The sequence below is a fragment of the Terrapene carolina genome, unplaced genomic scaffold (genome assembly GCF_002925995.2).
Source record: "Terrapene carolina triunguis isolate 2854851 unplaced genomic scaffold, T_m_triunguis-2.0 Scaffold42, whole genome shotgun sequence".
In the NCBI taxonomy this organism is placed as follows: Eukaryota; Metazoa; Chordata; order Testudines; family Emydidae; genus Terrapene; species Terrapene triunguis.
Window position 1 is genome coordinate 69,210,888 of NW_020664393.1, and position 26,689 is coordinate 69,237,576.

Here is a 26,689-nt window from a genome sequence, read left to right on the forward strand (position 1 = left end):
GTCTCCCGGGGCAGGAGGCGGGCACACAGAGGGGGTAACACCTTCCCCTCAGGCGGGGCGGGGGGAGCCTTGCCCAGGCGACATGGAGGCCAGAGGCAGCTCGGCTGCAAAAGAGGGGCGAGCCCCGTCTGTGCCCAGGCCTCCACAGGACCCTGCATGTGTAAGTTGGGCTCGTGGCCTTTGGGGCGTGGAGATCAAGTGCCCCATTACACAGATGGGGAAACTGAGGCACAGAGAGCAGAAGCAATTTGGTCACAGCCACACACCCAGCCAGTATCAGAGCTGGAAATAGATCCCAGGCGTCCTATGCCCTGCTCTAACCACTTGCTGGCACTGCCTCTCTTGAGCAGGAGGGAGTGGTATCGGTGCCTGGAGACGAAGCAGCTATTCCTTCCTTCCTTCCCCTGGGTCAGTGATGTCCTGCTCTGCCACATAAAGACAGTCCTATAGGCTTTAGTAAGAGCAGGTGTTATTTGCAGGTATGTGGGTAAGGATACTAGTTTTCTGACACTTAGTCACTGCAATTGTTAAACCATTTTCTCTCAAACGTTCCAAGAAAATTCACCTTTGGCCGGAGACCATGAATGGATTTGTAGCTGACAAGGACTTTATAGAAACAAGTTGTGATTTACTGAAGAGTGAAACTTAGCAAATGTAAAAACAAGGAGGAGTTATTGCTGATACAGACTAACACGGCTATTCCTCTAAAACCTGTCACCTTAGCAAATGTAGGAACCCATCCTTAAATATATTGCTCTTGGCAGAGCAGTTTAGGAAAGCACAAGAACACTATCCAACAGGTAGGACAAGGAATAAAATAGGAAGACTGCACCAATTGTAATTATAGCAGGGAATTTTAGTTAGGTAAAATTATCTCCAGGGCTGATACAGTGACTTGAGAAACAACTCATTTGATTTTGAGGTTACAGGGACAGCAACTAACCATGAAACTGACATTTGTTTAAATATTGACAGTAATTATTCTTCTTTAAGAATTTAAAAACCCTTTGGTCATTTCCATCACAGCAAGTTTGATTTGTCCAGTGTTTGAAAACTAAACGCTTACTCCCTGCACTCTAGTTTCATTTGCTCATGCTTATTTTAATGTTGTCTCCAGCCTGACTCAATAACGTCCCTAGAGACAAGGAGGGGAAGTTTGGATGAAGACTGGCTCATAAGGGTTTACTGTCCAGGATCCCAACGCATGTCTGATGTGCAAGCTCCAGAACAGGTGAGTAGCTCGAGAAATTGGTTTCAGCATCTCTTGGGCTTGACAAGGTCAGAGCTAAGTGTGGGACAATAAGAGACTGTACATAATATCTGAAATTACTGGATCAAGACTCCCTCTAGTTTCTGAGTAGTATTTGTTAGGCCTCCCTGTGAAAGGAATAAGAAATCCACTGAAGAACTCCCAAACTTATTTCTTGTTTTTTGGTGGCCCAAACCCACTAAAAAGGGCAAAAATAAATAAATAAACCAATAAAACAGAAAAAAAAAAATAGAAAGAGAATGCTTAGCTTTAGTGTAAGGGTATTAACAACTTCTAGCAATGTGTCTGTACAAGACCTATGATTTTGAAATTGTCCCCTCTCTGGAACTCTGTTGAACAGTAGCAGCAAAATTACCTGCATAACTAGGGAAGTGAGATGAGCAATTGCATTTTCTGTGGAGATAGCACAATAGTGAACCCTTAGGAAATGTGTGCTTGAGATTCTAACCTTGAAAACCATGATTAAATGCCAGTTTACAGCACTTGTTAATGGATATCACTTTTGGGGCTGTGACCTGCAAACTAGGCAAAGATGTAGCTTTATCCCAATAGCTGTTTGTCAGTCATTTACCGCAAATCCTCCAAAGCTACTTCTGGAAAAGCCAAGAAGGTAGATAGTTGGTTAGGTCTTGGTTGATTTAAATTGGTGTAAACTGATCCATACAAACAGGTGGATTCTGCAAAGGAAAGGAGAGTCTCTTTTGGTGGGAGAAGAGGTGTGGGAGCCCTGATTTCTTGGGGGATGTTTAATTTGCTCCTTCTTGAGCAGGGTAAGGTTGAAAATCCGACTCCTTTCCCCTCCTTTCCTTTTCTGGAAACTGTAAGGCCATCAGCTTTCAACTGTTGTCTGTACTCATCAGGCAGAACAGCCAGCTGGTGTCTCTATCCTGCTTGACCAGTGGTCTATATGTGTACCTTGCATTTCTTGTGCTAACCAGAGTAGTCTAGACTAGACACTTAGCGTTACATTCAGCCTTTATACTGGTAAGTGAGCCTCATAGAAGCAGCATTGACCATTCTCGAGGATGAAACGATTCTCTCTGCCAGGTGAAAATAAAGTGGATGTTAAATGTTTATTTTATTCTTAAAATCAGGAAAGCTATCTCCCAGTTTCAAGTAAACACAGGCCTCCAGATCTGTCTCTTTCCAGCCTGCCCATACAGACCCTCATCTAGCCTCTGTTCAGCATCACGTTCTCCAGTCCAGAACCTGCTAAACTCAAAAACCTGTGCGTATTTCAGGCAAATAGGCACATGGCTAATGTCAAACAGCAGAATTTGGCTTCTCGTAGCCAGAATCCAAACAAAACGGTATAAGAGAGGACTAAGACTTCATCTCAACCTGAGTCTTTAAGGTTTAGAAAAGCTTGTGCAGCCAGCATCTCTCTCTCTCTCTTGGTCCTTGTAACAGGCAGATACCTACAATAGGTTGACTTCCTAAATCTGCATCCTGTATATCCTCCCTTCTCATGAAGAATCATCCCCAGCTGGACTGTTTTGGTCTCTCTTACAGAAGAACCCAGCCATGCAACAAGGACAGACCTCTCTTCTCTTCCATGCTCAAACATCCTCTCCTTGTCAAACACTGGGTGGAGTCTTACATGATTGTTATTATGTTGTAAGCAATTTTGCTTTAGGTAACTAGATGGAAGGGAGGCCAGGTTTTTTTGGAAGCTTGGACAGTATAATATTAAGGTGTTTTCCTCATTTTAAGCCTGTCCAGGGAATCTCACCATCAGTGTCCGAGAAGATCAGAACAATAAGCACTCTGTGCAAAAGAAAATCTTCAAAAGATTGGCTAATGCAGGAACCCTCAACTCCTTTGCAGGTACACGGGGTATATTTTCTCTTTCAGAGGGAGTAGTTAAGTGCATCATCCTGTGTGATATCAGATGTAATGATTCTTCCATCCAGCTGCATGTCCATCAATTTTGCTTTTTTGTTTTGTTGCACAACACCCTCAGTTTCATCAACTTTCCCAGCAAACAATTACCAAACAGAAAATAGACCCTGAAAAACATTGACCACAATATCTATTGCTTTCCAAAACCAGGGAGAATAAATGTTTTTTCATAGACTCATAGCTGAAGGTCAGAAGGGACCATCCTCCATTCCAGTGGTTCTCAACCAGGGGTATGCATACCCTTGGGGGTATGCAGAGGTCTTCCAGGGGGTACATCAACTCATCTAGATATTTGGCTAGTTTTACAATAGGCTACATAAAAAGCACTAGCAAAGTCAGTACAAACTAAAATTTCATACAGACAATGACTTATTTAAACTGCTCTATATATTATACCCTGAAATGTAAATACAATATTTATATTCCAGATTATTTATTTTATAATGATATAGTAAAATGAGAAAGTAAGCAATTTTTCAGTAATAATGTGCTGTGACACTTTTTTATTTTTAGGCCTGATTTCATAACCAAGTAGATTTTAAGTGCAGTGAAACTTGGGGGTACTCAAGACAAATCAGACTCCAGAAAGGGGTACAGTAGTCTGGAAAGATTGAGAGCCACTGCTCCAGTCCGACCCCCTGTAGTGTGCCCTGAAACTCAGCAGGCTCAGGTTGTGTTGGATCAAATGGAAAATATTCCAAAGTTGAAGGGAGAATTCTTTGCCAGCAGTCCCCTCCCTCCGCACTGCTGACTGCACTACCCACACACCATGTCTCTGTAGAGGCTATGGGGTGACAGCAGAAAGAAATCTTCTCTGGGGCCAGCTCAGTCAGCTGTGGGGAGAGGAGGGAGCTGGCAATCTATTTTACAAGGCTTCGTAATCTACCAGTTGCAGATCTCTGCTCTAGTCTATTCATCCTTGATTCTGAACTATGACTCAGGCGAGGGGATAGTAAAGTATGTTTGTAGGAAGTACCTATCTATCCCTTTCCTAATGGTTCGTAACATTCTGTTCACTTTTTTGACTGCTGCTGCATATTGAGCAGATGTTTTCAGAGAACTATCCACAATGACTCAAGATCTCTTTCTTGAGTGGCAACAGCTAATTTAGACCCCATTATTTTGTATATAAATTGGGATTGTGTTTTACAACGTGCATTACTTTGCACTTATCAACAATGAATTTAATCTGCCATTTTGTTGCTCAGTCACCCAGTTTTGTGAGATCCCTTTGTAATTCTTCACAGTCAGCTTTGGACTTAACTATCTTGAGTAGTTTTGTATCATCTGCAAATTTTGCCACCTCACTGTTTACCCCTTTTTCCAGATCATTTATGAATATGTTAAATAGGAGTGGGCCCAGTACAGATCCCTGGGGGACACCACTATTTACCTCTCTCCATTCTGAAAACTGATAATTTATTCCTACCCTTTGTTTCCTATCTTTTAACTAGTTACCAATCCATGAGAGGACCTTTCTCCTTATCCCATGACTGCTTATGTTGCTCAAGAGCCTTTGGTAAGGGACCTTGTCAAAGGCTTTCTGAAACTCCAGGTACACTATATCAATTGGATTGCCCTTGACCACTTGCTTGTTGACACCCTCAAAGAATCCTAACCGATTGTTGAGGCATGATTTCCCTTTTCAAAAGCCATGTGTCTGATCATTCTGTTCTTTACGGTAGTTTCAAGCAGTTGGCCATGTACTGAAGTTAGACTTACTGGTCTGTAATTGCCAGGATCACCTCTAGAACCTTTTTTAAAAATCAGCATTACATTAGCTATCCTCCAGTCATCTGGTACAGAGTCTGATTTAAGTGATAGGTTACAGACTACAGTTAGTACTTTTGCAATTTCACATTTGAATTCCTTCAGAACTCTTGGGTGAATACTATCTGGTTCTGGTGACTTATTACTGTTTAATTTATCAATTTGTTCCTAAACTTCCTCTATTGACACCTTAATCTGAGACTGTTCCTCAGATTTGTCACCTAAAAAGAATGGCTGCAGTGAAGACAGATGCATATCATTCATTTAGCTTCTCCACAACGCCCTTGTCATCCATTAGGGTCCTTTAGCATCTTGATTGTCCCGTGGCTGCTCTGATTTTTTGGCAGGATCCCTGCTTCTGTTGTGCTTAAAAAAAAAAAAATTGCTGGTAGGTTTGGTGTCTTTAGCTAGTTGCTGTTCAAATTCTTTTTTGGCCTGCCTGATTATACTTTTACACTTAACTTGCCAGAGTTTATGTTCCTTTCTATTTTCCTCAGTAGGATTTGACTTCCAATTTTTAAATGATGCCCTTCTATCTCTAATTGCCACTTTTAGTATGCTTTTTAGCCATGGTGGCTTTTTTTGCTCCTTTTACTGTTTTGTTTTTGTTTGTTTTTTATTTGGGATATACATTTAGTTTGAGACTCTATTATGGTATTTTTTTAACAAATTTCGATGCAGCTTGCAGGCATTTAATTCTTGTCTGTCTCTTTCAATTTCCGTTTAACTACCATCCTCATTTTTGTGTAGTTCTCCTTTTTGAAGTTAAATGCTACAGTGGTGGACTTTTTTGGTATTTCCCCCCCTACAAAGATGTTAAATTTAATTACATTATGGTCGCTATTACTGAGTGGTTCGACTATATTCACCTCTTGGACCAGATTCTGTGCACCACTTAAAACTGAGGGCTTGTCTACAAACCACCACTTAAATCGATGTAACTTACGTCACTCACAATGTGAAAAAGCCACCCCCACGAGTGACGTAAGTTACATCGACTTAAAGCGGTGTCTACACTATGTCGGTGCTGTGTCGGTGGGAGAGCTTCCACCTCTCGTTGAGGTGGTGTAATTATGCCACCAGGAGAGCGTTCTCCTGTTGGCATAGCATGTCTTCACTAGATGTGGTGCTGTGCCGACGTAGCACAGTAGTGCAGATTAGCCCTAAATCAAGAATTGCCTCTCCCCTTGTGGTTTCCAGGACTAGCTGCTCCAAGAAGTCATCATTAATTGTGTCTAGATATGTTATCTCTGCATCCCGTTCTGAGGTGACATGTTCCCAGTCAATATGTGGATAGTTGAATCCCCCATTATTATTGGGTTCTCTGTTTTTGTAGCCATTCTAATCTCCCTGAGCATTTCACAATCATCCTTACCCTCCTGGTCAGGTGGTCGATAGTATATTCCTGCTGCTATTCTCTTATTATTCAAGCATGGAATTTCTACCCATAGAGATTCTATGGTACTGTTTGATTCATTTAAGATTTTTTACTATATTTGACTCTATGCCTTCCTTCACATGTAGTGCCACTCCCCCACCAGAATGACCTACTCTGTCATTCCTAAATATTTTGTACTCTATTACTTTGTCTCTTTGACTCTGATAGTTTCACCAAGTTTCTGTGATGCTTATTATATCAATAGCCTCATTTAATACCAGGCTTTCAAGTTCACCCATCTTAGTATTTAGTCTTCTAGCATTGGTATAGAAGCACTTACAAAATTTGTCAATATTTAGTTGTCTGCCTTCATGTGATGTAATTGAATGGGACTCTTTCCTTTGTTTCTTTTCGGTTCCTGCCTATACTTTATCAACTTCTATCCTCTCCTCCTTACTAGAATAAAGAGTATCCCCTTTAATAAATTCTCCCCTATGGGATGTCTGTCTGAACTGTGTGTTCCTCTGCACCTGTTGGCTTTCCCTCAATTTTTAAAAAAAATTCTCTATGACCTTTTTAATTTTACATGCCAGGAATCTGATTCCGTTTTGGTTTAGGAGGAACCCACTATTTCTGTATAGGTTCCTCTTTCCACAAAAAGTTTCCTGGGTTCCTAATAAGCCTGAATCCCTCCACCAAACACCATCGTCTCATCCACTCATTGAGACACTACAGTTCTGCCAGTCTAACTGCTCCTGTGTATTGAACTGGAAGCATTTCAGAGAATGCTACCATGGAGGTCCTTGACTTTAATCTCTTACCTAGCAGCCTAAATTTGGTCTCCAAGACCTCTCCCCTACCTTTCCCTGTGTCACTGGTGCCTGCGTGTACCTCAGTCACCGGCTTCTCCCCAGCACTGCACATAAGTCTATCTAGATGTCTGGAGAGGACTCCTACCTTCACACCTTGTGGACAATTCACGATGCGGTTCTCCCGTCATCACAAACCCCACTACCTATATTTCTAATAATTGAATTCCCCATTACTATTACATGTCTGTTCCTAACAACTGGGGCCCTCCCACGGCGGGATATCCTCACTGCGAGAGGATACTATGACATCATCTGGAAGGCGGGTTCCACTTGTGGAATAATTTCCCTCCGCTCCAGCTTTATGTTCTCCTTCCCTAAGGTTTCCATACTCCTCAACAGCACAGAGGAATGAATGAAGGGAGTGAGGTGACCAGACAAACCGGTTTGAGGAGGATGTTCCAAGCAGAAAGGGCAAAATGGAAGAAGGCATGGAAGCATTTGTGAGAGGAGACAAAAGGGTATCAAGGCAGGTTCCACTGGTGGAGAGGTGATAGCAAGGCGCGTGAAATGAGACCAAGTGATAGATTTAGGCTGGGGCTTCATATTGTAGGACTTTGAAAGCAAGGACAAATATTTGAACCTGATGCATATCAGTGTGCAGCGGCAGTCAAAAAAGCTAACAGAATGTTGGGAATCATTAAGAAAGGGATACATAATAAAACAGAAAATATCATATTGCCTCTATATAAATCCATGGTATGCCCACATCTTGAATACTGTGTGCAGATGTGGTTGCCTCATCTCAAAAAAGATATATTTACTCCTTCTCATAACACAAGAACTAAGGGTCAGCAAATGAAATTAATAGGCAGCAGGTTTAAAACAAACAAAAGGAAGTATTTCTTCACACAACACACAGTCACCCTGTGGAACTCTTTACCAGAAAATGTTGTGAAGGCCAAGACTATAGTAGGGTTCAAAAAAGATCTAGATTAATTAATGGAGGCTATTAATCAGGATGGGCAGAGCAGCCTCTGTTTGCTAGAAGCTGGGAATGAGCAACAGGGGATGGATCACTTGATGATTACCTCTGGGTTCCCTGGCATTGGCCACTGTCGGAAGACAGGATACTGAGCTATATGGACCTTTGGTCTGACCCAGTATGGCCATTCTTATGTTCATAGTGAAGTCACTCAAAGAGGGGGTGATGTAGCTGAAGTGCTGGGCAGGACAATGAGCCCTTTAGAGGATACCCTTGGCTTCCACTTTTGTCTTCAACTCTTCCATTAATTCACTACTTCCATGGAAGGCAGACATCCAAGCAAAATGTCTGTAGCCTTGTTCCAGTACTCCAATGAGAGACTCTTTGGAGAGTCCTTCAACCAGCTGGTGGTAGAAGCCTTTGAAAAATGGAAATCTCTTCCGTGGGCTAAAGAAACTGGGGCAAAACTAACAACCAGTACGTCTATAGCAGGGGTCGGCAACCTTTCAGAAGTGGTGTGCCGAGCCTTCATTTATTCACTCTAATTTAAGGTTTTGCGTGCCAGTAATACATTTTAACCTTTTTAGAAGGTCTCTTTCTAGAAGTCTATAATATATAACTAAACTATTGTTGTATGTAAAGTAAATAAGGTTTTTAAAATGTGTAAGTAGCTTCATTTAAAATTAAATTAAAATGCCGAGCCCCCCGGACTAGTGGCCAGGACCCAGGCAGTGTGAGTGCCACTGAAAATCAGCTTGCGTGCCACCTTTGGCACGCGTGCCATAGGTTGCCTACCCCTGGTCTATAGAAATAGACATTATTTTGGCACTACCCTTTACCCAGATACCAGAGGATAGTCAGGTTTCAGAAGAGGAACATGGAATAAGGGCAACAGATAAGAAAAATTCAGGGATGCTTTTAGTGGCTCGGCCTCCATCTTCAGGAAAGAATGTATAATTTATGGCCTCAGCTCTTCAGTGAATTTAAAGTGCTAACACAGTACAGAGGGCCCTAGAGAGCCTTCCTGCACTTTGGTGGACATCCTGTTTCCCTTGTTATATATAAACCTTAATGTATTACTCTTTCTTAGTAATGTGTGCCATAAAATAGGCAAGATACACAATTTGGAATTTCCTGGCTTGATCTTACAACCTCAGTGTTGCTTTAATGTTAGTTTTCTGCGTTCAGAAATAACGTCACCAAGTACTAAAATGTGGCCATCTCTAAGGCAGAGCACAGCAGAGGTTTAATAGTGCTCAGGAACATCGTACAACTGTAAAAGTAAGGTGGTAGAATTTAATAAGTCAAAGGTATCTTCAGAGCTGATGTCATGACAAACACTGTGGCATATACTGAAACAACTTTGTCCCATAGTACAAAATCAACCTACTCATTTGTTCTGAAGGTTACGATAGACCAGGGGTGGGCAAACTTTTTGGCCCGAGGGCCACATCGGGGAATAGAAATTGTATGGTGGGCCATGAATGTTCACAAAATAGGGGTTGGGGTGCGGAAGGGGGTGCAGGCTCTGGGGTGGGGCTGGGGATGAGAGGTTTGGGGTGCACGAGGGTGCTCCAGGCTGGGATCGAGGGCTTTGGAGAGCAGGAGGAGGATCAGGGCTGGGGCAGGGGGTTGGGGCATGGGGAGAGGCTGAGGGGTGCAGGCTCTGAGCGGGGTTTACCTCAAACGGCTCCCGGAAGCAGTGGCATGTCCCTTCTCCGGCTCCTACATGGAGGCACGGCCAGGCGGTTCTGCATGCTGCCCCATCTGCAGGCACCGCCCCTGCAGCTCCCATTGGAGTGCATAGGAGCCGGAATGGGGCCATGCCGCGGCTTCCAGGAGCTGCATGGTGTGGTCCCCGACCCTGCGCCCCAGCTGGAGCGCCAGAGCGGGGCCAAGCCACATAGTGCGGCCCCGGACCCAGTGCCCTGGCCGGAGCAGGGCCGAGCCACGTACTGCGGCCCCGGACCCAGTGCCCTGGCCGGAGCGGGGCCGAGCCACAGGGTGCAGCCTTGACCTAGCGCCCCAGCCGGAGCACCAGAGCGGGGCCAAGCCATGTGGTGTGGCTCGCGGGCCAGCTTAAAATGGCTCGGCCCGCAGACCGTAGTTTGCCCACCCCTGCGATAGACAGTATCACAAGGAGCATCTGACTGTAAAACTGACATTTGTCATCTTCAGTTTGATTATTTGTTATATGCACACATAGGTAAATGTTCTGGCAGCATTTAGAAACTCCTGGGGAGTTTGGTTGGCTGCATTGTAAGAAAACTACCCTTTTAGTGTGTGCTGTGGCTTTTGACATGTTTTAATGCTGTTTCCAGCCCTGTTCAGGAGTGCCTAACATGGGTGGTTCAGAGAACCAATGGTTACTAAAGCTGAAATGTCCAAGGTCCCAGACAGAGTATGACCTGCAGACTCCAGAACAGGTGGGTGACAATTCTTTTCTTCAACCATAGTTTTCACCCTGCTAACCCCTAGAATGGGGCACCTGAAACCAACATCTATAATGGGGTACCCCAGGAGTTTTTACATTTACTTGGCTTTGAAGAATATAAATACTAAGGGTGAGATTCTGACGAGTGCAGACTTGTAGAGGGCCAGCACAGAACTTACAGTCTGATCTTGCTACAGTCTGACCATGAATGGTACATTGGGAATGGACATGGTAAACTAACTAGGATTATATGAATCTTGGCCGAGATCTTCGTAAGCCTGTGTTTCAAAACTGCTGAGTACCCTCAGCTCTCATTGGAGTCAACAAAGTAACGAGGCTTCATTGCAGCCAGAGTCTCTAAGATTAAAGTCTTTAAAGCTTCTGCAGCCAGAGGCTTTTCCATTGTTTTAGTCTTGGAGAGAGACTAGTATTTCCCGAGAGCCTGATTTACAAGAGCCTCATGCTTTTTATTTTCTCTCTTAATGAGCTATCCTCCCTATCTATTTCCCTACTGGCTGAATCCTACTGCATTACCTGCACTGAAGGCAACAAATGTGCTCCCTCCCCTGCCCAGGGAGTAGTTTAAGCAGCTCCTGGATCCTAGCCAGCATGGTAGTTCTTTCTTTATGCTCCTTGCCAATCAGCAGAAGGGTTTCTCTGGTTACATCTGCAGCCTTAGCACCTTGTCTTGTGGAATATCTGGGACGCACCTAGTAAATACTTGGATGGGAGAACTCCAAGGAAAACGTAGTGGGCCAAATACACTAAAGCTAGCGCAGGAATCTATTTGGCCCAGCATGCTGCAGAAAGTGGTATTGTTGACTGAATCTTCCAGATCAACCAGCATCTTGGCTTGGTGTTGGGGCACTGTGCTGTTGGAAGAGATGTAAAACCGAAGACCCAGCCCTGTATGGACATTAAATATGCTGTGGCCATTTCTGCAGGAATAGGGGTGTTAGCCCTGGGGTCCTGCCAGATTTCAGTTTGGGTAATAAAATTCTTCCTAATTCTATTTGCGGCTGTTTCAGCTTGATAAGGTATTCTAAACTTCCTGTCCTAAACCATTGCTGTGCACTGCTAAACTAGTGCTGCAAGACAATTTGCACAGCGGTGGTTAGTGAAGTGTATAAGGCACCTTGGAATCCTTTGGGGTGAAAAGTGCTATAGTTATGCCCCAGGTTGTAGAGGAATTGGAGTTTGGTACCTAGGTGGAAGGATGAGCAGTGTGATTTTTGTAAACCAAAACTGTATGCAGACTTTTTCCTTCTGTTAAATCTCTGCAGAGGGCCACCTCATCCCTGGCTAGGAGCAGATCCCCAAGCACTTTTGGCAGAAGTGCTTCTGAAAGGAAAAAAGCTTGTGAAGATTGGCTAACACAGAAGCGTTTTTCTCAAGTGCAGGTAGGACAGAAGCTGTATTTTTGCAGGGATGAGGAAAAAGTAATTAAGTGCAATGTCCTGTAAAATTTCTGCTGTATGGCCAATACATAGTGGTTTGCCAGCTTTGGGAAGAGTAACAAAAAGTTAACAAGTGAGAAGTGTTTTGGGGTGGAAAGGTAACTTACATAGTCAAAGCATCTAGTTTGAAATGGTTCCCTGCAGCCTGAGGCTCTGCACGATTCACTTGGCCCCATCATCATCCTGTGATAGATCCATTCAGTTCCATGCAGTCTCTTGTGTGTGGGTGTTTTGGATAAGACCTTAACAACTGGGGTCTTGTCTGCTTTTTTTAGGCATTTTTTTAATAAGAGACAGGAGTTTTCATAAAAAGTTTGTCATCCTTGGGCAACATTTTCCATCCCTTTACTGTTGTACAGTGTGAGTGTTAGTTGCTACCCTCCACACCAGAGGTAGCTGCATTTTAATGGTGCTATATGGTTATAATTAGTATTTGAATTGAAAAGAGCTCTGTAAGATATTGTTAAAGGTGGCCTGCAGTTATATAATACAGGTCTATCAGGTTTAGTGTAACATACTGAATGCCCCAAATAACCAAGGTAAAAGGGCCATTCAGCTTATTATGAAATATAGAGTTCTCCTTCTTTGGTTGCCTGTAGTTGCTGCTCCTTGGTTCTGGCTCCTGCTCCATGCATTGTTCTGCTGCTATCACATCAGTAAGAGAACCCTGCTGAAGCATGAAACCCGGTCTACAGGGGGGCGATGCAGGTGTCTTTTTAAACTACATAGTGTGGTTTTGCAAAGTGAAAAATAAAGAAACAGATTTATACACATTGGGATATAAAATAATATAGAACTTTGCAGAATCATGGAAGGTGGGAGGCTCTTTCTTTACTTGCATAGGCCAGCTCCAAACACCAGCTGTGTTCCATCAATGATGTGGTACCATCAGCACATTAGGGGTAAACAAACATAACACAGGAAATTCTAAGTTAAGACTAAAACTTCATTCTTAAATGGTGCTATCGAGCATGGGGATTGCAATAGAGTTGGCTTGTGAAATCATCTGCAGTAGCAACGAAAGGCAGGAAGGGGAGTGAAGAATAACATTTCAGCCTCTCTCTGGCTTTGGTCTACACTACAAGTGTTGTCCTGGAGTAACTACAATGATTTAAAATTGATCAGGTTATACTGGTGCAAACCCTTAATGTAAATACACTTAAACTGGTTTAAACCTTGCGTATATCAGGTTAATTTAAGCCTCAAGTAGGTTGGTTTAAGCAAAGTCGATGTAAGTGAGGTTTCAATCAGTTTGTGTGTATCTACACTAGCTGTTTGCATCAATGAAATTGAATTGATTTTAAGTTGAGTTAATTACACTGGGGCAACTTGTCCAGTGTAGGCCAGCCTTTAGTGCCTTACCACAGCTATGGCCCTTACATACAGAACCCTGTGCAGTTTGGGTCTGAAACTGACCAATTCACTGAAATGCGAAACATTTATCGTAGATTTTTAAAGGTGAAGTTTAAAGTTTGCTGTTAGAATCTTTCCTGTAAAATATAGAATTGCTTTCTCTTTTTAAATTAATTCAGTACTTGTAAAAGGTGATGGAGATTGACAGTCCTGGAGACCAGAGTCCTCTGTCTATCCCATAGCTTCCTCGCCTGTGTGTCTCAACCATGCTCTGGAGGGAGCACCTCTATGAGTGAGAGATTTGTTCAGTCTCTGTTGTGCATTCATTCCTTGGTCTCAGTGCTGAGACTGCTAATAAGGGTACTTGCACTGGTTGTGGTACTAGATTAGGCCTTAGGAACTCTTTATTTAAAAACTAGATTGAGAACATCAGTTCAATTGAAGGTTACAAATTTAAACTTTTTTTTTAAAGTTTCCGGTGTGCTGTAATTGACAATGTGGTGATAACAGCTCCTCCCTGTTCTTATTTTCAAGGCTGTGGATTGAGTTTAGAGATGGCGGGTGTTTAGTTGGGAGGTATGGAGGGAACTTTGTGTAAACAAATATTTGGGGTTTACAATACAGAGGGGTTAATAAGCTGGGAAGGGAAAAAGGAAATGCACTGTAAGATTAAATCTTCTTCGGAGGTTTTCTTCTCAGGAGGGAGTTCTCCCATATTCTTTCTCATACTTGAACTGATGCTATCTTTCCTCTTTTATCTTCTTATCTGCTTTTCCTTCCCATGTTCATCTGAGCATCTAAACACAATGCCTAAGAGTGCCCCCAGCCCTTCCATCTTTGCTGATCAAAGAACTTAATCTACTGTACTGATCCTTATTATTTTGAAATCAGAGTTAATTCTAATGACTATTTTTTATTCAGCAGTTTTACTTTCCAGTTTTGCTGGTATTTTGTTAGGCAGTATCTAATGAAGGCCAAGATATTATTGCTGCTATCCAGTCCATCTTGGATAGAGAGAATTATTTTGTAAAGGTAAGGAACATATATTTGTCCTTTTCACCATATCCTGATAATGACACAAGAAAACATGTGGGTGTAAAATCTCTCTGCCCATCAACAGTTGATGGTAAAACGTCAGTTGTTGATAGTATCATAAGACGAGTTATCACAAGATATGTGACCTTTGAGCCAAATTCTGCTCTCAAATATTCCATTGTGAATCAGAGTAAATAGATTTTCATCACTGTAATTTAGACCTTATATCTTTAGTTGAGGCCTTGTGCCTTTCTTTCCTTACTGGAAGAAAAGTGTAACTCATAGTGTCATTTTACCTACAGCTACCTGAGTTCTGATGTTATGACCCATGTCTTCCTCTGTGCTTCTTTCTCTATAGACTGCCAGGTTTTCATTTTTGCTGCTATAGATTTATCTGTCCTCTTGGTCACGCATAGCTCCTGCTGCTATGGTGCCAATCCCTAGCATTCCACAATCGTGTTAGACTCCCGGATCATAAGATTGGCTTAAAAACCATGAGATGTTTTTCACCTGCCCTCTGATTTTTCCACCTTTGGGGTGTGGGATCATTTCAGATTCAACATTTAAACTTAAATATGCATACAGAAATACAAGCCTGCCTTTTCACTGCTCAGAGAGGACTTAGCTCACCCTCCTCTATCCCTTTGGATGTGGGGTGCTGACATTTTATCCCGCAGCCGTAACTAGTCAGGGTGGGCATTCTTCCATGTCCCTGCCCACAGTCCTCCTGTCCCCCACTGAGTCTCTCTGTATTCACTTGCCCCCATATTTCTGGCTTTTCCCTTCTGTGCTACATCACAGTCCCTTGCACCTCATGTTGCCCTGCAGCCCCATACTCCATGTGGCCTGATGCTCTAGGAAAGAGATTAAAACTTTATGGTAAATTACTGCTGTGCTTAATGCTTAATTTGCTATGGATTCCCAGCCTATTTGGCACCACCCTTTTCCCCTTCTGCTAGGCCACCACACAGGCCTCTGAAAGGAGGATGCACTGAAGATGGGACCCTAAATATGGGCTTACAACCAGTCTCTCGCTTAGAAGATCAACATTTATATTGGGTCTTTCTGTTTGGTCACTTAACTGCCCATTTCCACCTGCCCTTCCGTTCACCCCACCACATCTGGACTCTGTTTTCTGTATAGACCTCTGAAAGATGAGTGCTTAATAGGTTACCTAAATACATTAATATCCTCTGCCTCTCTGTCATGTAGGAGGTGGACAAGTATTTGAGAGACAGAGATTTCTTAGAGCTGAGAAAGGAGGAGATCCAGTACAAGAAATGGCTGGAGCGTGTTTCAGAGCCGCTGCTGCAGAAAATTGAGGACAAAGTTGACAGCCAGTCAAGTGAAGAAATAGAGGAAAGGAAACGAAAGCAGCTCTCTCTATATTTAAACTACTGTAATAAGAAGGTATCCATAATGATTTTATCATTGTATGGGTTGCACATTGAGGGCTGCTGGCAAAAGCACCCATTGTTGACCTTTTAATTGATGCACTGTGGCACACCCATGGGATCTGCATTAGTCTTGTTTGTAACTGATCTTTTTTTCTTGCTAACAACGTAATTGTGGTTTAAACTAACAGCTATTGTGTTAAGGTAATATGGTAAAAAAAAAAAATATGTGAATGATTGGATTGTTCAGTGTACCAGATACATATGAAATGGTTCCAAACTGGATTTGCTGTAATGAGAAAATGGTGGGTTTTACTCAGTGGGCTGTGAAACGTTTAGCATGAAAACCACGTGCTAAACAAACCTCCACAGAAGAGGTCAAGGACTGAATGGGTCAACAGAGACTGAACTATACTCTCACCCCTCAAGAGTTTTTCCAGGATGTTTTGCAGCACATTGTCAGAGCAGCATGGGGAAGCACTCACTTCTCTGTTCTACCTGTCCTGTGAAGCAGCAGGACCACAGGCTGAGGTAGTGCCAATGTAGTATCTTAACAGAATTTTCAAGGTATAGTGACATTACCAATTACTTCAGGGTTGCACAGGGCTGAAAAAAACACTCAGTGACTTGGGTGCCTTGTTTCCAGTGGTTTAATACTCAAAACTAATTATGCTCAGGGTAGAAAATGTCATTCTTTTGTAAATTTCACACTGCTACTGTGCGCTTTGAACACACAGGACAGCTGCTGCTAGAGTTACACTTGAGTGTCTCTTAATAGAAAACTGCTAAAGCCATTCTCTGGTTCATGAACTGGATGTAATAGATGACAGATTTCTTCACCAAATAGTGACTGAACCCACAAGAAGTGATGCTATTTTAGACTTAATTTTGATAAGGACTGAGGACATCATAGAAGAGTTGGCTGTAGAAAATAACCTTGGATCAAGTGATCACAAATTAAGTCAGTTTAAATTAAAAGGAAGGATAATCAAAAACAGGTCAGTAACTAAGTTTCTTAAAGTTTCTTGAGAAACCTAAGAAACATAATTAGTAAAGTCAACTGGACTGAAGAGCTCAGGGATTTAAATGTGGAGAAGGCTTGGACTTATTTAAAGTCAAAGGTGCAAAAACTATTTGGAATTTGAGTCCCAAGCAAGGGGAAAAAACTTGTAGGGCAGCACTCCAGACCTATCTGGATGAATAATCACCTCAAAAAGGATATTAGGAGTAAGCAAAGACCCTAAAAAACATCGAAGAAAGGATTGATCAAAAAAGAAACTTACCGTATATACTCATTCATTAGCCCATTCGTTTATAAGCCGACCCCCCAAGATGGTTAGGTAAAAATAGGAAACACTGTATGACCCTTTCATAAGCTGACCCTATATTTCAGAGGTTGACAAACTTTGGCTCCTGGCCTGTTAGGGTAAGCCTCTAGCGGGCCTGGACGTTTTGTTTACCTGGCGCGTTCACAGGTACGGAGCCCCTCAGCTCCCTCTGGCCATGGTTTGTCGCTCCCATTGGCTGGGAACGGCGAATCACGGCCACAGCGAGCTGAGGGGCTCCATGCCTGCAGACGCTCCAGGTAAACAAAACAACAATGTATTAGATATTCAATTCAATGATTCCATAGAGTTTAAAATCATCAAATTTTGGTGTAGACCCATTTATAAGCCGACCCCCGCTCTTTGATGTGTCACTTTTTTACCAAAAATATTCGGCTTATGAACGAGTATGTACGGTATGTCTTGGTGGTCAAAAAGTGAAAGGATAAAGTGAGAATAGCCAAAAAGCAAGCGGAGTTAGAGCTTGCAAAAGGAATTAATACAAATGATGAAAGGTTCTTCGGACATAAAAATGAAAAGAGAACAAGAAAGGAAGAAATGGGCCTCTGTGCAGCGAGGATAGGGTGGAGATTAAGGATAATATACATATGGCACAAAATGATAATATAGAGCATTAGGGTGAAGGTAGAATGGCTGATGGGAATAAGTGTATAGAAATGGAAATTACCACATGAGATATGAAAGCAAAACTTGTAAGAGTTTACTGCACTCATATCAGAGGAACTGGATAATTTCTATCCCAGAATAATGAAAAAACTGGCACGAGATTGCTAGTCGGATAGCAAAGATTTTTACTAAACCTATCAAATCTGGGTTGGTACCATATGACTGGAGAATAGCATATGTAATACGTATATTAAAGAAAGGGCAAAAAGAGACATTGTCAACTATAGACCAGTTAGTCTGACGTCAATAAGTATGCAAGGCATTAGAACAAATTCTGAAGGAAGGAGTAATTAAAGATATGGAGGTAAATGGAAAATGGATTAAAATTCAACATGGTTTTCCCAAAGATAGGATGTGCCACACTAACCAGATGTCTTTCTTGTGTAAGATAAATTATTTTTAAAAGAGCAAGGACAGGCAGTAGATCTAATCTGTCTGGTCTTCAGTAAAGCATTTGATGCATACTACAATGGAAATTATTAATTAAAATGGAGAAGATGGGTAAGGAACTAGCTAAAATAAGATAACAATGGGTTGGGCTGAAAGGAGAACATAGGAACAGCCATACTGGGTCAGACCCGAGGTCCATCTACTCAATATCCTGTCTTCTGACAGTGGCCGCCAATGCCAGGTGCCCCAGAGCGAATTAACAGAACAGGTAATCATCAAGTGATCCATCCACCGTCACCCATTCCCAGCTTCTGGCAAACAGAGGCTAGAGACACCATCCCTGTCCATCCTGGCTAATAGCCATTGATGGACCTATCCTCCATGAACCTATCTAGTTCTTTTTTGAACCCTGTTATAGTCTTGGCCTTCACAACATCCTCTGGCAACATCCACAGACTGTGTTGTGTGGAAAAATACTTCCTTTTGTTTGTTTTAAACCTGCTGCCTATTCATTTCTTTTGGTGACCCCTAGTTCTTGTATTATGAGAAGGAGTAAATAACACTTCCTTATTTACTTTCTCCACACCAGTTATGGTTTTATAGACCTCTATCATATCCCCACTTAATCGTCTCTTTTCCAAGATGAAAAGTCCCAGTCTTATTAATCTTTCCTCATATGGAAGTCATTCATTTTTGTTGCCCTTTTCTGAACCTTTTCCAATTCCAATGTATCTTTTTTGAGATGGGGGTGATCACATTTGCATACAGTGTTCAAGATGTGCAGGTGCCATGGAGAACTATTGGGCTGGAGGGAGGTTACTAGTGGAGTTCCTCAAGCGTCAGTGGATCTTATTTAATATTTGCTTTAATGACCTTGGCACAAGAAATAGGAGTGCACTAATGAAATTTGCTGATGAGACAAAGTTGGGAAGCATTGTCAATACAGAGGAGTATTGCAAAATTGTACAGGAAGAATTGGATGACCTAGATCACCAGAGTAATAGAAATGGGATGAAATTAAAAAGTACAAAGTTCAAGGTAATGCATTTAGAGACTAATAAGCATTTCTGCTGTAAATTAGGGCATCAGTTAGAAACAACAGAGGCAGAGAAAGACCTGAGTGTATTAGTCAGTCACAGGATGACTATGAGCCACCAACATAATGTGGCCATAAGAAAGAGCCGTATTAATGGCATTGAACAAGGCATTGATAAGATCTCATCTGGAATAATGTGTATAGGTCTGGTCACTCATGTTCAAGAAAGATAAATTTAAATAGATGCAGAGAAGGAGTACGAGGATGGTCAGGGGAATGGGGAGCATATTTTATGAGAGCAGACTAAGAGATTGGCTTATGTAGACTAGCAAAATGAGGGCTCAGAGGGGATATGATTGCTCTCTATAAATACATCCAGGGGGTAAACACCAGGGAGGGTAAAGAGCTATTTAAGCTAAAGGACAATGTTGACACAAGAACAAACGGATATAAACTGGCCATGAGTAAATTTAGGCTGGAAATTAGAAGAAGGTGTCTAACCATCAGAGGAGGAAGGTTCTGGTGCAACCTCCCAGTAGGGGTGGTGGGGGCAAACAATGAGTATTAAGACACAGCTTGAGAAGTTTATGAACAGTATTAAATGACTGGGTTGCTTGCACAGCAGGATACTGGAATTTATGATCTATGGGGTTCCTTCCAGTCATCCTTCATACGTAACTTCGATGCACAAAACAGTTAGAACAGTCACATCATCTACCACTGGTGAAATAATCATTTATGCTTAAAAATGTCTTTTCAAAGGAAACAAGTCTTTTAGGAGCTCTACCCATACAGCATCATGGGAATGAAGCCAGCTGGGTGTGAGAGCTGTAGGCAATAGGCAAACTGTGCTATAGTAGTGAAACTTTGGTCACGGAGTTTGAAATGCAGATGAAAAGTGACATGGAAGCTTTAAAAGTCCACACAGAGCAAACAGAACCTCAGTTTCTAAGGTTTAATCAGAACATCCCACACAGTAAACAGCATGGAATTCAGTTTATCTATTTTGGAAGGATGAAGGGCTTGGTCAGACTTTTTACTGAAGGCATGGGATTCAGAACCTCTGAGTTCAGGGATATACTGTAGATACCATATTCAGGTCTGCAGCCAGCCAACCTCAGACTGTGATCCAGTAGGATCTCACAAGCTGGGCTGGGTCAGTACTTGGATGGGACGCCTCCAAGGAACACCCAAGTGCTGCAGGAAGTGGTGTTTATTACTTGGTTGTTGGCACTTTTCTCGCTAAGTCATGGTGGCTCCAGTTCCCCATGCTGCTGAATGAGACCCTGGCTACTTGTAATTGTTAAAGATACCATGACCTTTTTCATAAAAACTAGAGTGTCTTAGCCAAATTCCAAGTGAGGCGATTCCACCCTGCCTACCTCTATTCCACCCTACAGTTTCAGCTATGTATAGTATTCTCCGTGCCTATAAACTGTGCTATATAGGGGGCTTCCTGGCAGTGGTGGGTGGAGTGAGGCTTATATAATCTGCTTTACCTTGGGGGGGGGGATGTTTCTTGTAAAACACTGAGATCCTTGGAAGGAAAATACCAAGTGTGGTGGAAAAGCTGAGGCCCCGAGCCATTGCTCTGGGTAAGATGATGTAAGTAACCTGCCAACATATCATGACCCCCCAGGCTGGTATCACCATTTCACCACTTCCTGGAGTTCTCAGGGAATCCAGGGCACATTTTCCTCAGTGAAAAGCCCAGCTCCCCTCTTGTATCATGAATTTGGGGGCTTCAGCCTTACCCTACAACCTGTGGCTGTGAACCCTCTAAAATCCCCCAATTCTTGGTTCCCTTGGTGCATGGCCATGTGTAGCAGTGGGGCATTAATTTGCATTCATTGTGTCCATTTGTGAATCATTTTGAAGGACTGAGACATTTCTGTGGCGTAGATAAAATCCCTGATGCTGGCTCACCTTAAAGCTTTCTTGTTCTGATATTTTCTCCCTTTTTGTCCATTTTTTTCTTCCTGCCTTTCTCTCCCTGCCATTAGCCTTCCCCTTCTCCTGGCCCCCCTGCCGCCCCACCTCACTGCCCCTCTGTCATCAACCCGATGCCCCTCTCCATCTCCATCCTTCTCCCTCCATTCTCCTGCTTCTTCCTCCAGGCTCCCCCGCTCTTTCCCACCCCACTCATGCTTCCTCCCTTCCCTTTCACTCTTCTATCACTCTCCTATTCCCGCACACCATTTGTCCCCCCCTCTTGCCCATTCCATCCCTCTGTTCTCCCTCACTTCTATCAGTCGCTCCCTCCCTTCCCCCCCTTTCGTCCAGCCTCCCCCTCTCTTCCTCCGGTCTCTCCCCTCCCTGACCTTCCAAGTGCCCCCATCTCAGTCTTTCCCTCTCCCCAGATCTCTGCCGGCTCTCTCCCCACAGCTTCGCTCCTCCCTCCCCCCTCTGGCTCTGCCAACGTTTCCCCCTCTCCCTGGCCCTCCATTGGCCCTCCAATCTCCTCCCCTCCTTCCCCCTATCCCATCCCGCCAGACAGCCTTCCCCTGACTTCCATTCTCCCCACTCTCTCACCTCCCCCCTCCCCGCCAGTCCCACAGCCAAGGCCATGGGTAGCAGATGAATGGCGACATGGCCAATCATGGCCCGAAGATAGAAGCGGCTCTGCTTCCATCAGGCCACAGTTGGCTGAAGACAAGGGTCTGCTCAGCTGCACCAGGCCGGTATCAGGTGCTCCGTCTTTTCAAACCTCTCAGCTCTTCAGCAGCAGTGGATGTCACTTCCATCTCCTGCTGAACGGCTGAGCTACGGCCTGTGGAGGAGCTCCGCTGCACTTCATAACAGCGTGGCAGGGACATGGAGGGGACTGAGCACCGATGCTTCAGACAATAGCATAGCCATCAAACTATGCCTGTGCTTCCATTTACGCTTGTACGAGGGACTAGCCATGAAAGACTGTAAGCTCTCCAGGGCAGGGATGTAACTGGGTACGTGTTTGTACAGCACCTAGCACAATGCTGAGCCTGATCTGAGGCCTCCGTGCACCACTATGATATAAATATTAAATACAAAAAAAGGGATGGCACTAAACATTGCATGAAACTGCTGTTGAGGAGTTAGAGCTGCGTAAATAACAGACTCCTCCATCCACAGGACACTCTGTAAATGTAAATGTAACCTATGCTAGCTAGGCCTCAGCACTGCTACCTCCAGTCACTGCATCAGCATCATCAGCCATGACCTGAGCTATTTCTTGCTTCCCACACAGGGCAAGGTGGCTTTGGAAGATTATGATTCTTCAGAGTATGACCCTCTCTTCCTGAATACACATCCCACCTATTTGAAGGTACGTCTGACTGCCGCTTTTAGGTGCACCCTCTGATCAAGAAAAGTCTAATGGCTAATGAGACAGCTGGTGCATGTTGTTACTGATTTGTTGCTCTTAGGGTTGGTGATACTCAAGAAGGTCGTTCAGTTTGGCTCAGGGCGTTTCCACTTGCATTAGTTTACAAAACTGAGTCCCAATCTTGCTGCCATTGAAGTCAAGGAGAATTTGACAGTTGATTTCAGTGGAAGCAGGAGAGCAGGCCCGTGTTCCTTCCATATTAAACTCAGTAGTCAGCTGGGTGAGCTTAAATATTTCAGAAGAGTTTTTGTTTTACGGTACTCAAATTTACAAAGGTCACCTGGGCTAATGTCCTTTGACCAGGGCTTGGTGTGTCTCACAGGAGGCCGGGTGTGTTTTGTTCCTAATACTGAATCACGCTGGTTTGGCTGACTTGCTGGGTGAATAATCCTACATTTCATGTGGCTTGTTTTTGGTGGGAATTGAGTTTCCTACAAAAAGCCTGATTGCTCCAGATGTAGTTGGCTGTAGCCCACAGATATGGATACTGTTAGTGGGTGCAATAGCAGCACCCCCATGTCTAATGCTTTGGGCAGCTTGTAAAGAGACTGCCAAACTTGTGCGGAACATGGGAGAGGTAATGAGAGGGTGCTTAGCGCAGGAGGCTGGGACTCTGACTATATTCTCAATTTACCATAGCATTGCTGGGTTGTTTACCACCTCTGAAAAGTAGGTTATTAACCGGTTTGTGCCTCAGTTTCCCATCCATAAAGTAGAGTTAATGACACCTCCCTACTCACAGGGTGTTTTGAGATGTAACTTTTGTCTGTGCCATTCCGAGCCCCTCAAATTAAACTGTTTTTCTTGGTGCAAGCGTATGAAATATTGTATTTGTTATAGGTGTCAACTCCACCTTTACATGATCCGCTGTTAAAAGAGGTACAAGGAAGATTTCTTGAGGGCGGGCTTATCCAGCAATGTGAGACAGGTACTTAATATCATTCATATTCTTCAATTCGCGGAAGCATTTCACACAACGAGAGCTATTCTGGCTAGCAATAGTGCTGCTGTTCACATTAGTTACTGTTCAACTCCCCACAGGAAGAATATACTCGGCCAAAGAAATAAACGACCTATATAAGGCAAAGTTGCCATTGCTTCCTTTAGGCCGGCAAAATATGGATGCAGCTGATTGGCTGAAAATACCCCCAGGATATGTAGAAAGTGAGATTCGGCAGAGGAAGAGGTAAAGTCCAACAAATCTGCTGAGTGGCAGTAGATGCACCCCCGGTCCTGTCTGGTCATAGATCAAAGTGCTTGGAAGGGCAAATTCGGATGCTTTTACTGGTGGAGTCTGCTTATTTCCTTACATTTTGTGAGAAGTTAGTGCTGGTGAAAGGGGCTGGATTGCCTCCTGGAGAAGTGAGGGGTGTGTGAATCTATGTAACAAGTGTGGGGTGGGAACAGCATGGTTCTCCGTATGGCCCCACCTGGAATTCCTGTTCCAGTGTCTTAAGGGCAAGGGAACTCTGAACTAGAGATGGGTTGTGCTGAGTCATTTCTTGCATTGCTCTGGGCCAGGCCTGGAGGCCAACCCTACAATTTAGCCCCTTCAGGATAGGGGAGGATGGATAGTCAAATGAGGATTTCATCTGGATTTGTCTGAAGGCTCTTAAAAGAGCTAGAGTTTTGCTGCTGTCACTAGTGTCAGGCTGTGTGAGCAAAGCAAGGCGTCTGATTTACAGCTGCTCACTCAGCTTGTTTTACATTTGATCATTATGTTGTGACAGTTTTGAGGTTTTTGCTTCTGGCAGCCCCCATCCCCAACCATGCATTGTCCCTTGTGCTCCCAGTGACAGTATCCTGCACCAACAGGCTACATCACAGAGCCAGGAGGCTTTAAAAAAATATCACAGGCACTCTAGGAAAAGCATCAATTATGCTTAAAATGCCATAAGCAGGGAGATGGTTTAAAGTTCAGCTGGTAAGTATCTTGTAGTGAAAGATGCAAAACAAAGAAAATTATTACAGCTCAACTATAATCTGTTGAAAACTTTGTAATGGGCGCATGTCCTGGCCAAAGCAAATACTGCTAACCCTGAGCGGGAGGTGTGGAACCTGGGTGTCCTCTAGGATTCTAATTCAGGCTGCAGATGGGTGTCGAGATACTAGGAGGGGGATGCGAACTTCATCATGCCCTAGTTTAGTGCTCCCAGTCTGTGGGCTGGGAATCAGGACATAGTGCTCCGTGGGCTGGCAGAGCATGTGAGGAGCCTTGTGCTGAAGGGAGTGGATCAGCACAGCTGCTGAGATATGTGGAAAAGGAAGTTTTCAGTCAGGGTTCTGACTCAGTTCTTTAAGCTCCCTGTTGGTGCTGGTTCACCACAGGCCTCTTAAGGAAAAACCTGCCCCTTATGTGCAATGATAGCAAAGCTGAACCAAGTGAGAGGTTTTATTCCTTGTCTCTGTGTGGGTTTGCATGGGCAACCCTTAGGACAATGGCTCCCCCACCCTCTTTGGGCTGGAGCCCCACCCTGTGCGAGACTCTCATGTAGGCTCAGCCCTTGCTACATCTCACTTGATTGGTTTCTGCGCTGTTTGCTTTCCATTCCTCACTTTTTCTGCCTTCTCCCTTTTTTCCAGTTCTCTGCCACCCATCCCTTCTTCCCTCCTCACTTCCTTGGATTTAGGGACAGTGTCACCGTCCTCTGGCCATAGAGACTTTGGTACTGGGCAGCACAGCACTTCTCCCATCAGTTCACGCTCTCAGTCCTATGGGCTGTTACTGTACCTAAGCTTTATTCCAGTATCCTGTTGAGAGAGAATTTTGTAGTGGCAGGTTCATTCACTTTATCCAATTTTCCTGTTAAGAGAATATTTGTCAGAATGACTCAGTGCAGTAAATAGCTGGAGCAGAAGCATTGTTGATTTGGAGCAATTATTTGTATGTGACAAAATGTTAATGGCTGTTACCAATCTGATTTCTGTTAAAGGCGAAGAGTGAAGAGAAACCATAACGCTGGCACCCTGGACTTCAAGGCCTGGGCTGACAGCACGTGTCCTCCCACCCTTTGGAAAGAGGCGATGTATATCTACTAGAAAGTTAGATTTGGAATGTGTGCCCAGGACCTTCTGCCAAAGCAACTGACCACTTGCCAGTCATCTTGACAAAATGCAATAAAACCGGCTTGCTAACTAACCATTCCTTTCTGAAGTGCCAATTGCATAACAGTACAAAACCCAAAGAAATGCAAAATACTCTGCGCTACATGGATTTCCAGCCCCAGTAACAATACTGTACAGACTAAAAATCTGAGAAAGTTAAAATGGCAGGAGCTTCATTTAAAAATGTCACTGCATAGAGACAGATTACAATGCTAAAACACTGAAGTTTATCGCAATGCTGTGAAATATTTGTACTGAAAACAGAAATAACTCACCAACATTTTCCCTACTTTCCCAGCCATTATATAGCCTTTTTAACAATCCCAGAGATTGCCTAACTAAACAGACAACAAGCAAGACAGGAAAAGGACATTTCTAGAATCTGCACATTACTACATAAGGTGCTCTATTAAGACTCCAGGTCTGATTTACTTCAGATATCAAAAAGTGCAGTGAAAACGTGTTAGGGAAAGCAGGTCCCTGGGTTGTCCTTTTCATGACCCTGAAGGAGACCAACATTCACTTACTAGTTCCAGATCTTGTTTATTTTTCAGTAGGCTAGAACTTTGAGGATGGGGCACCATGAGAATCTCAAAAACAAATCCTCTGTCTGAATAACGAGCAAATCAAAGTGCCTCTGGCCAGCCAACCTCAGTTTGATGGAGGAAGGTAAGTGTAGCTTCTATAGTAGTTAAACAACATTCTCAAGCAACTGTTTGAGCTGGTATTTACTTCACTGTTAAAACTTTGTAAGTGAAAATAAACATATGCGTGTGAAGTATAAAATAAAAAGTTTGCTTACTAATATCATACCACGTTTGAAAGACTTTCTGCTGGAGACTTATAAGGTGCACAAACTGAGATGACTTTTAACAACAATGGTTGTAGAAAGATTGAGTTACCCCCACCAGGCATGGAAATAGAAGGTGCATATTCCTAGAAGACCAGTACTTACCATTCCAGCTGTATTAGCTTCTGCCAATATTCTACAAATT

General features: G+C 43.4%; 1 protein-coding gene across 1 annotated transcript; it reads left to right on the forward strand.

Moving 5' to 3' along the window:
• The first annotated feature begins 74 nt into the window (after positions 1-74).
• On the forward strand, positions 75-26,504 carry FAM228B (family with sequence similarity 228 member B). The gene is made up of 11 exons (XM_024194055.2): positions 75-160; positions 1,118-1,231; positions 2,984-3,097; positions 10,436-10,540; positions 11,832-11,948; positions 14,316-14,390; positions 15,606-15,803; positions 22,452-22,529; positions 23,430-23,517; positions 23,631-23,775; positions 25,523-26,504. The coding sequence occupies exons 1-11, from the start codon at positions 83-85 to the stop codon at positions 25,626-25,628; spliced, it is 1,218 nt and encodes a 405-aa protein (XP_024049823.2). The 5' UTR covers positions 75-82; the 3' UTR covers positions 25,629-26,504.
• Positions 26,505-26,689: the final 185 nt, after the last annotated feature.

Coding starts and splice junctions, on each gene's coding strand:
- FAM228B (XM_024194055.2), top strand. CDS start 83: ATGGAGGCCAGAGGCAGCTCGGCTGCAAAAGAGGGGCGAGCCCCGTCT. Junction 161..1,117: donor CTCCACAGGACCCTGCATGT/GTAAGTTGGGCT, acceptor TGTTGTCTCCAG/CCTGACTCAATAACGTCCCT. Junction 1,232..2,983: donor ATGTGCAAGCTCCAGAACAG/GTGAGTAGCTCG, acceptor CCTCATTTTAAG/CCTGTCCAGGGAATCTCACC.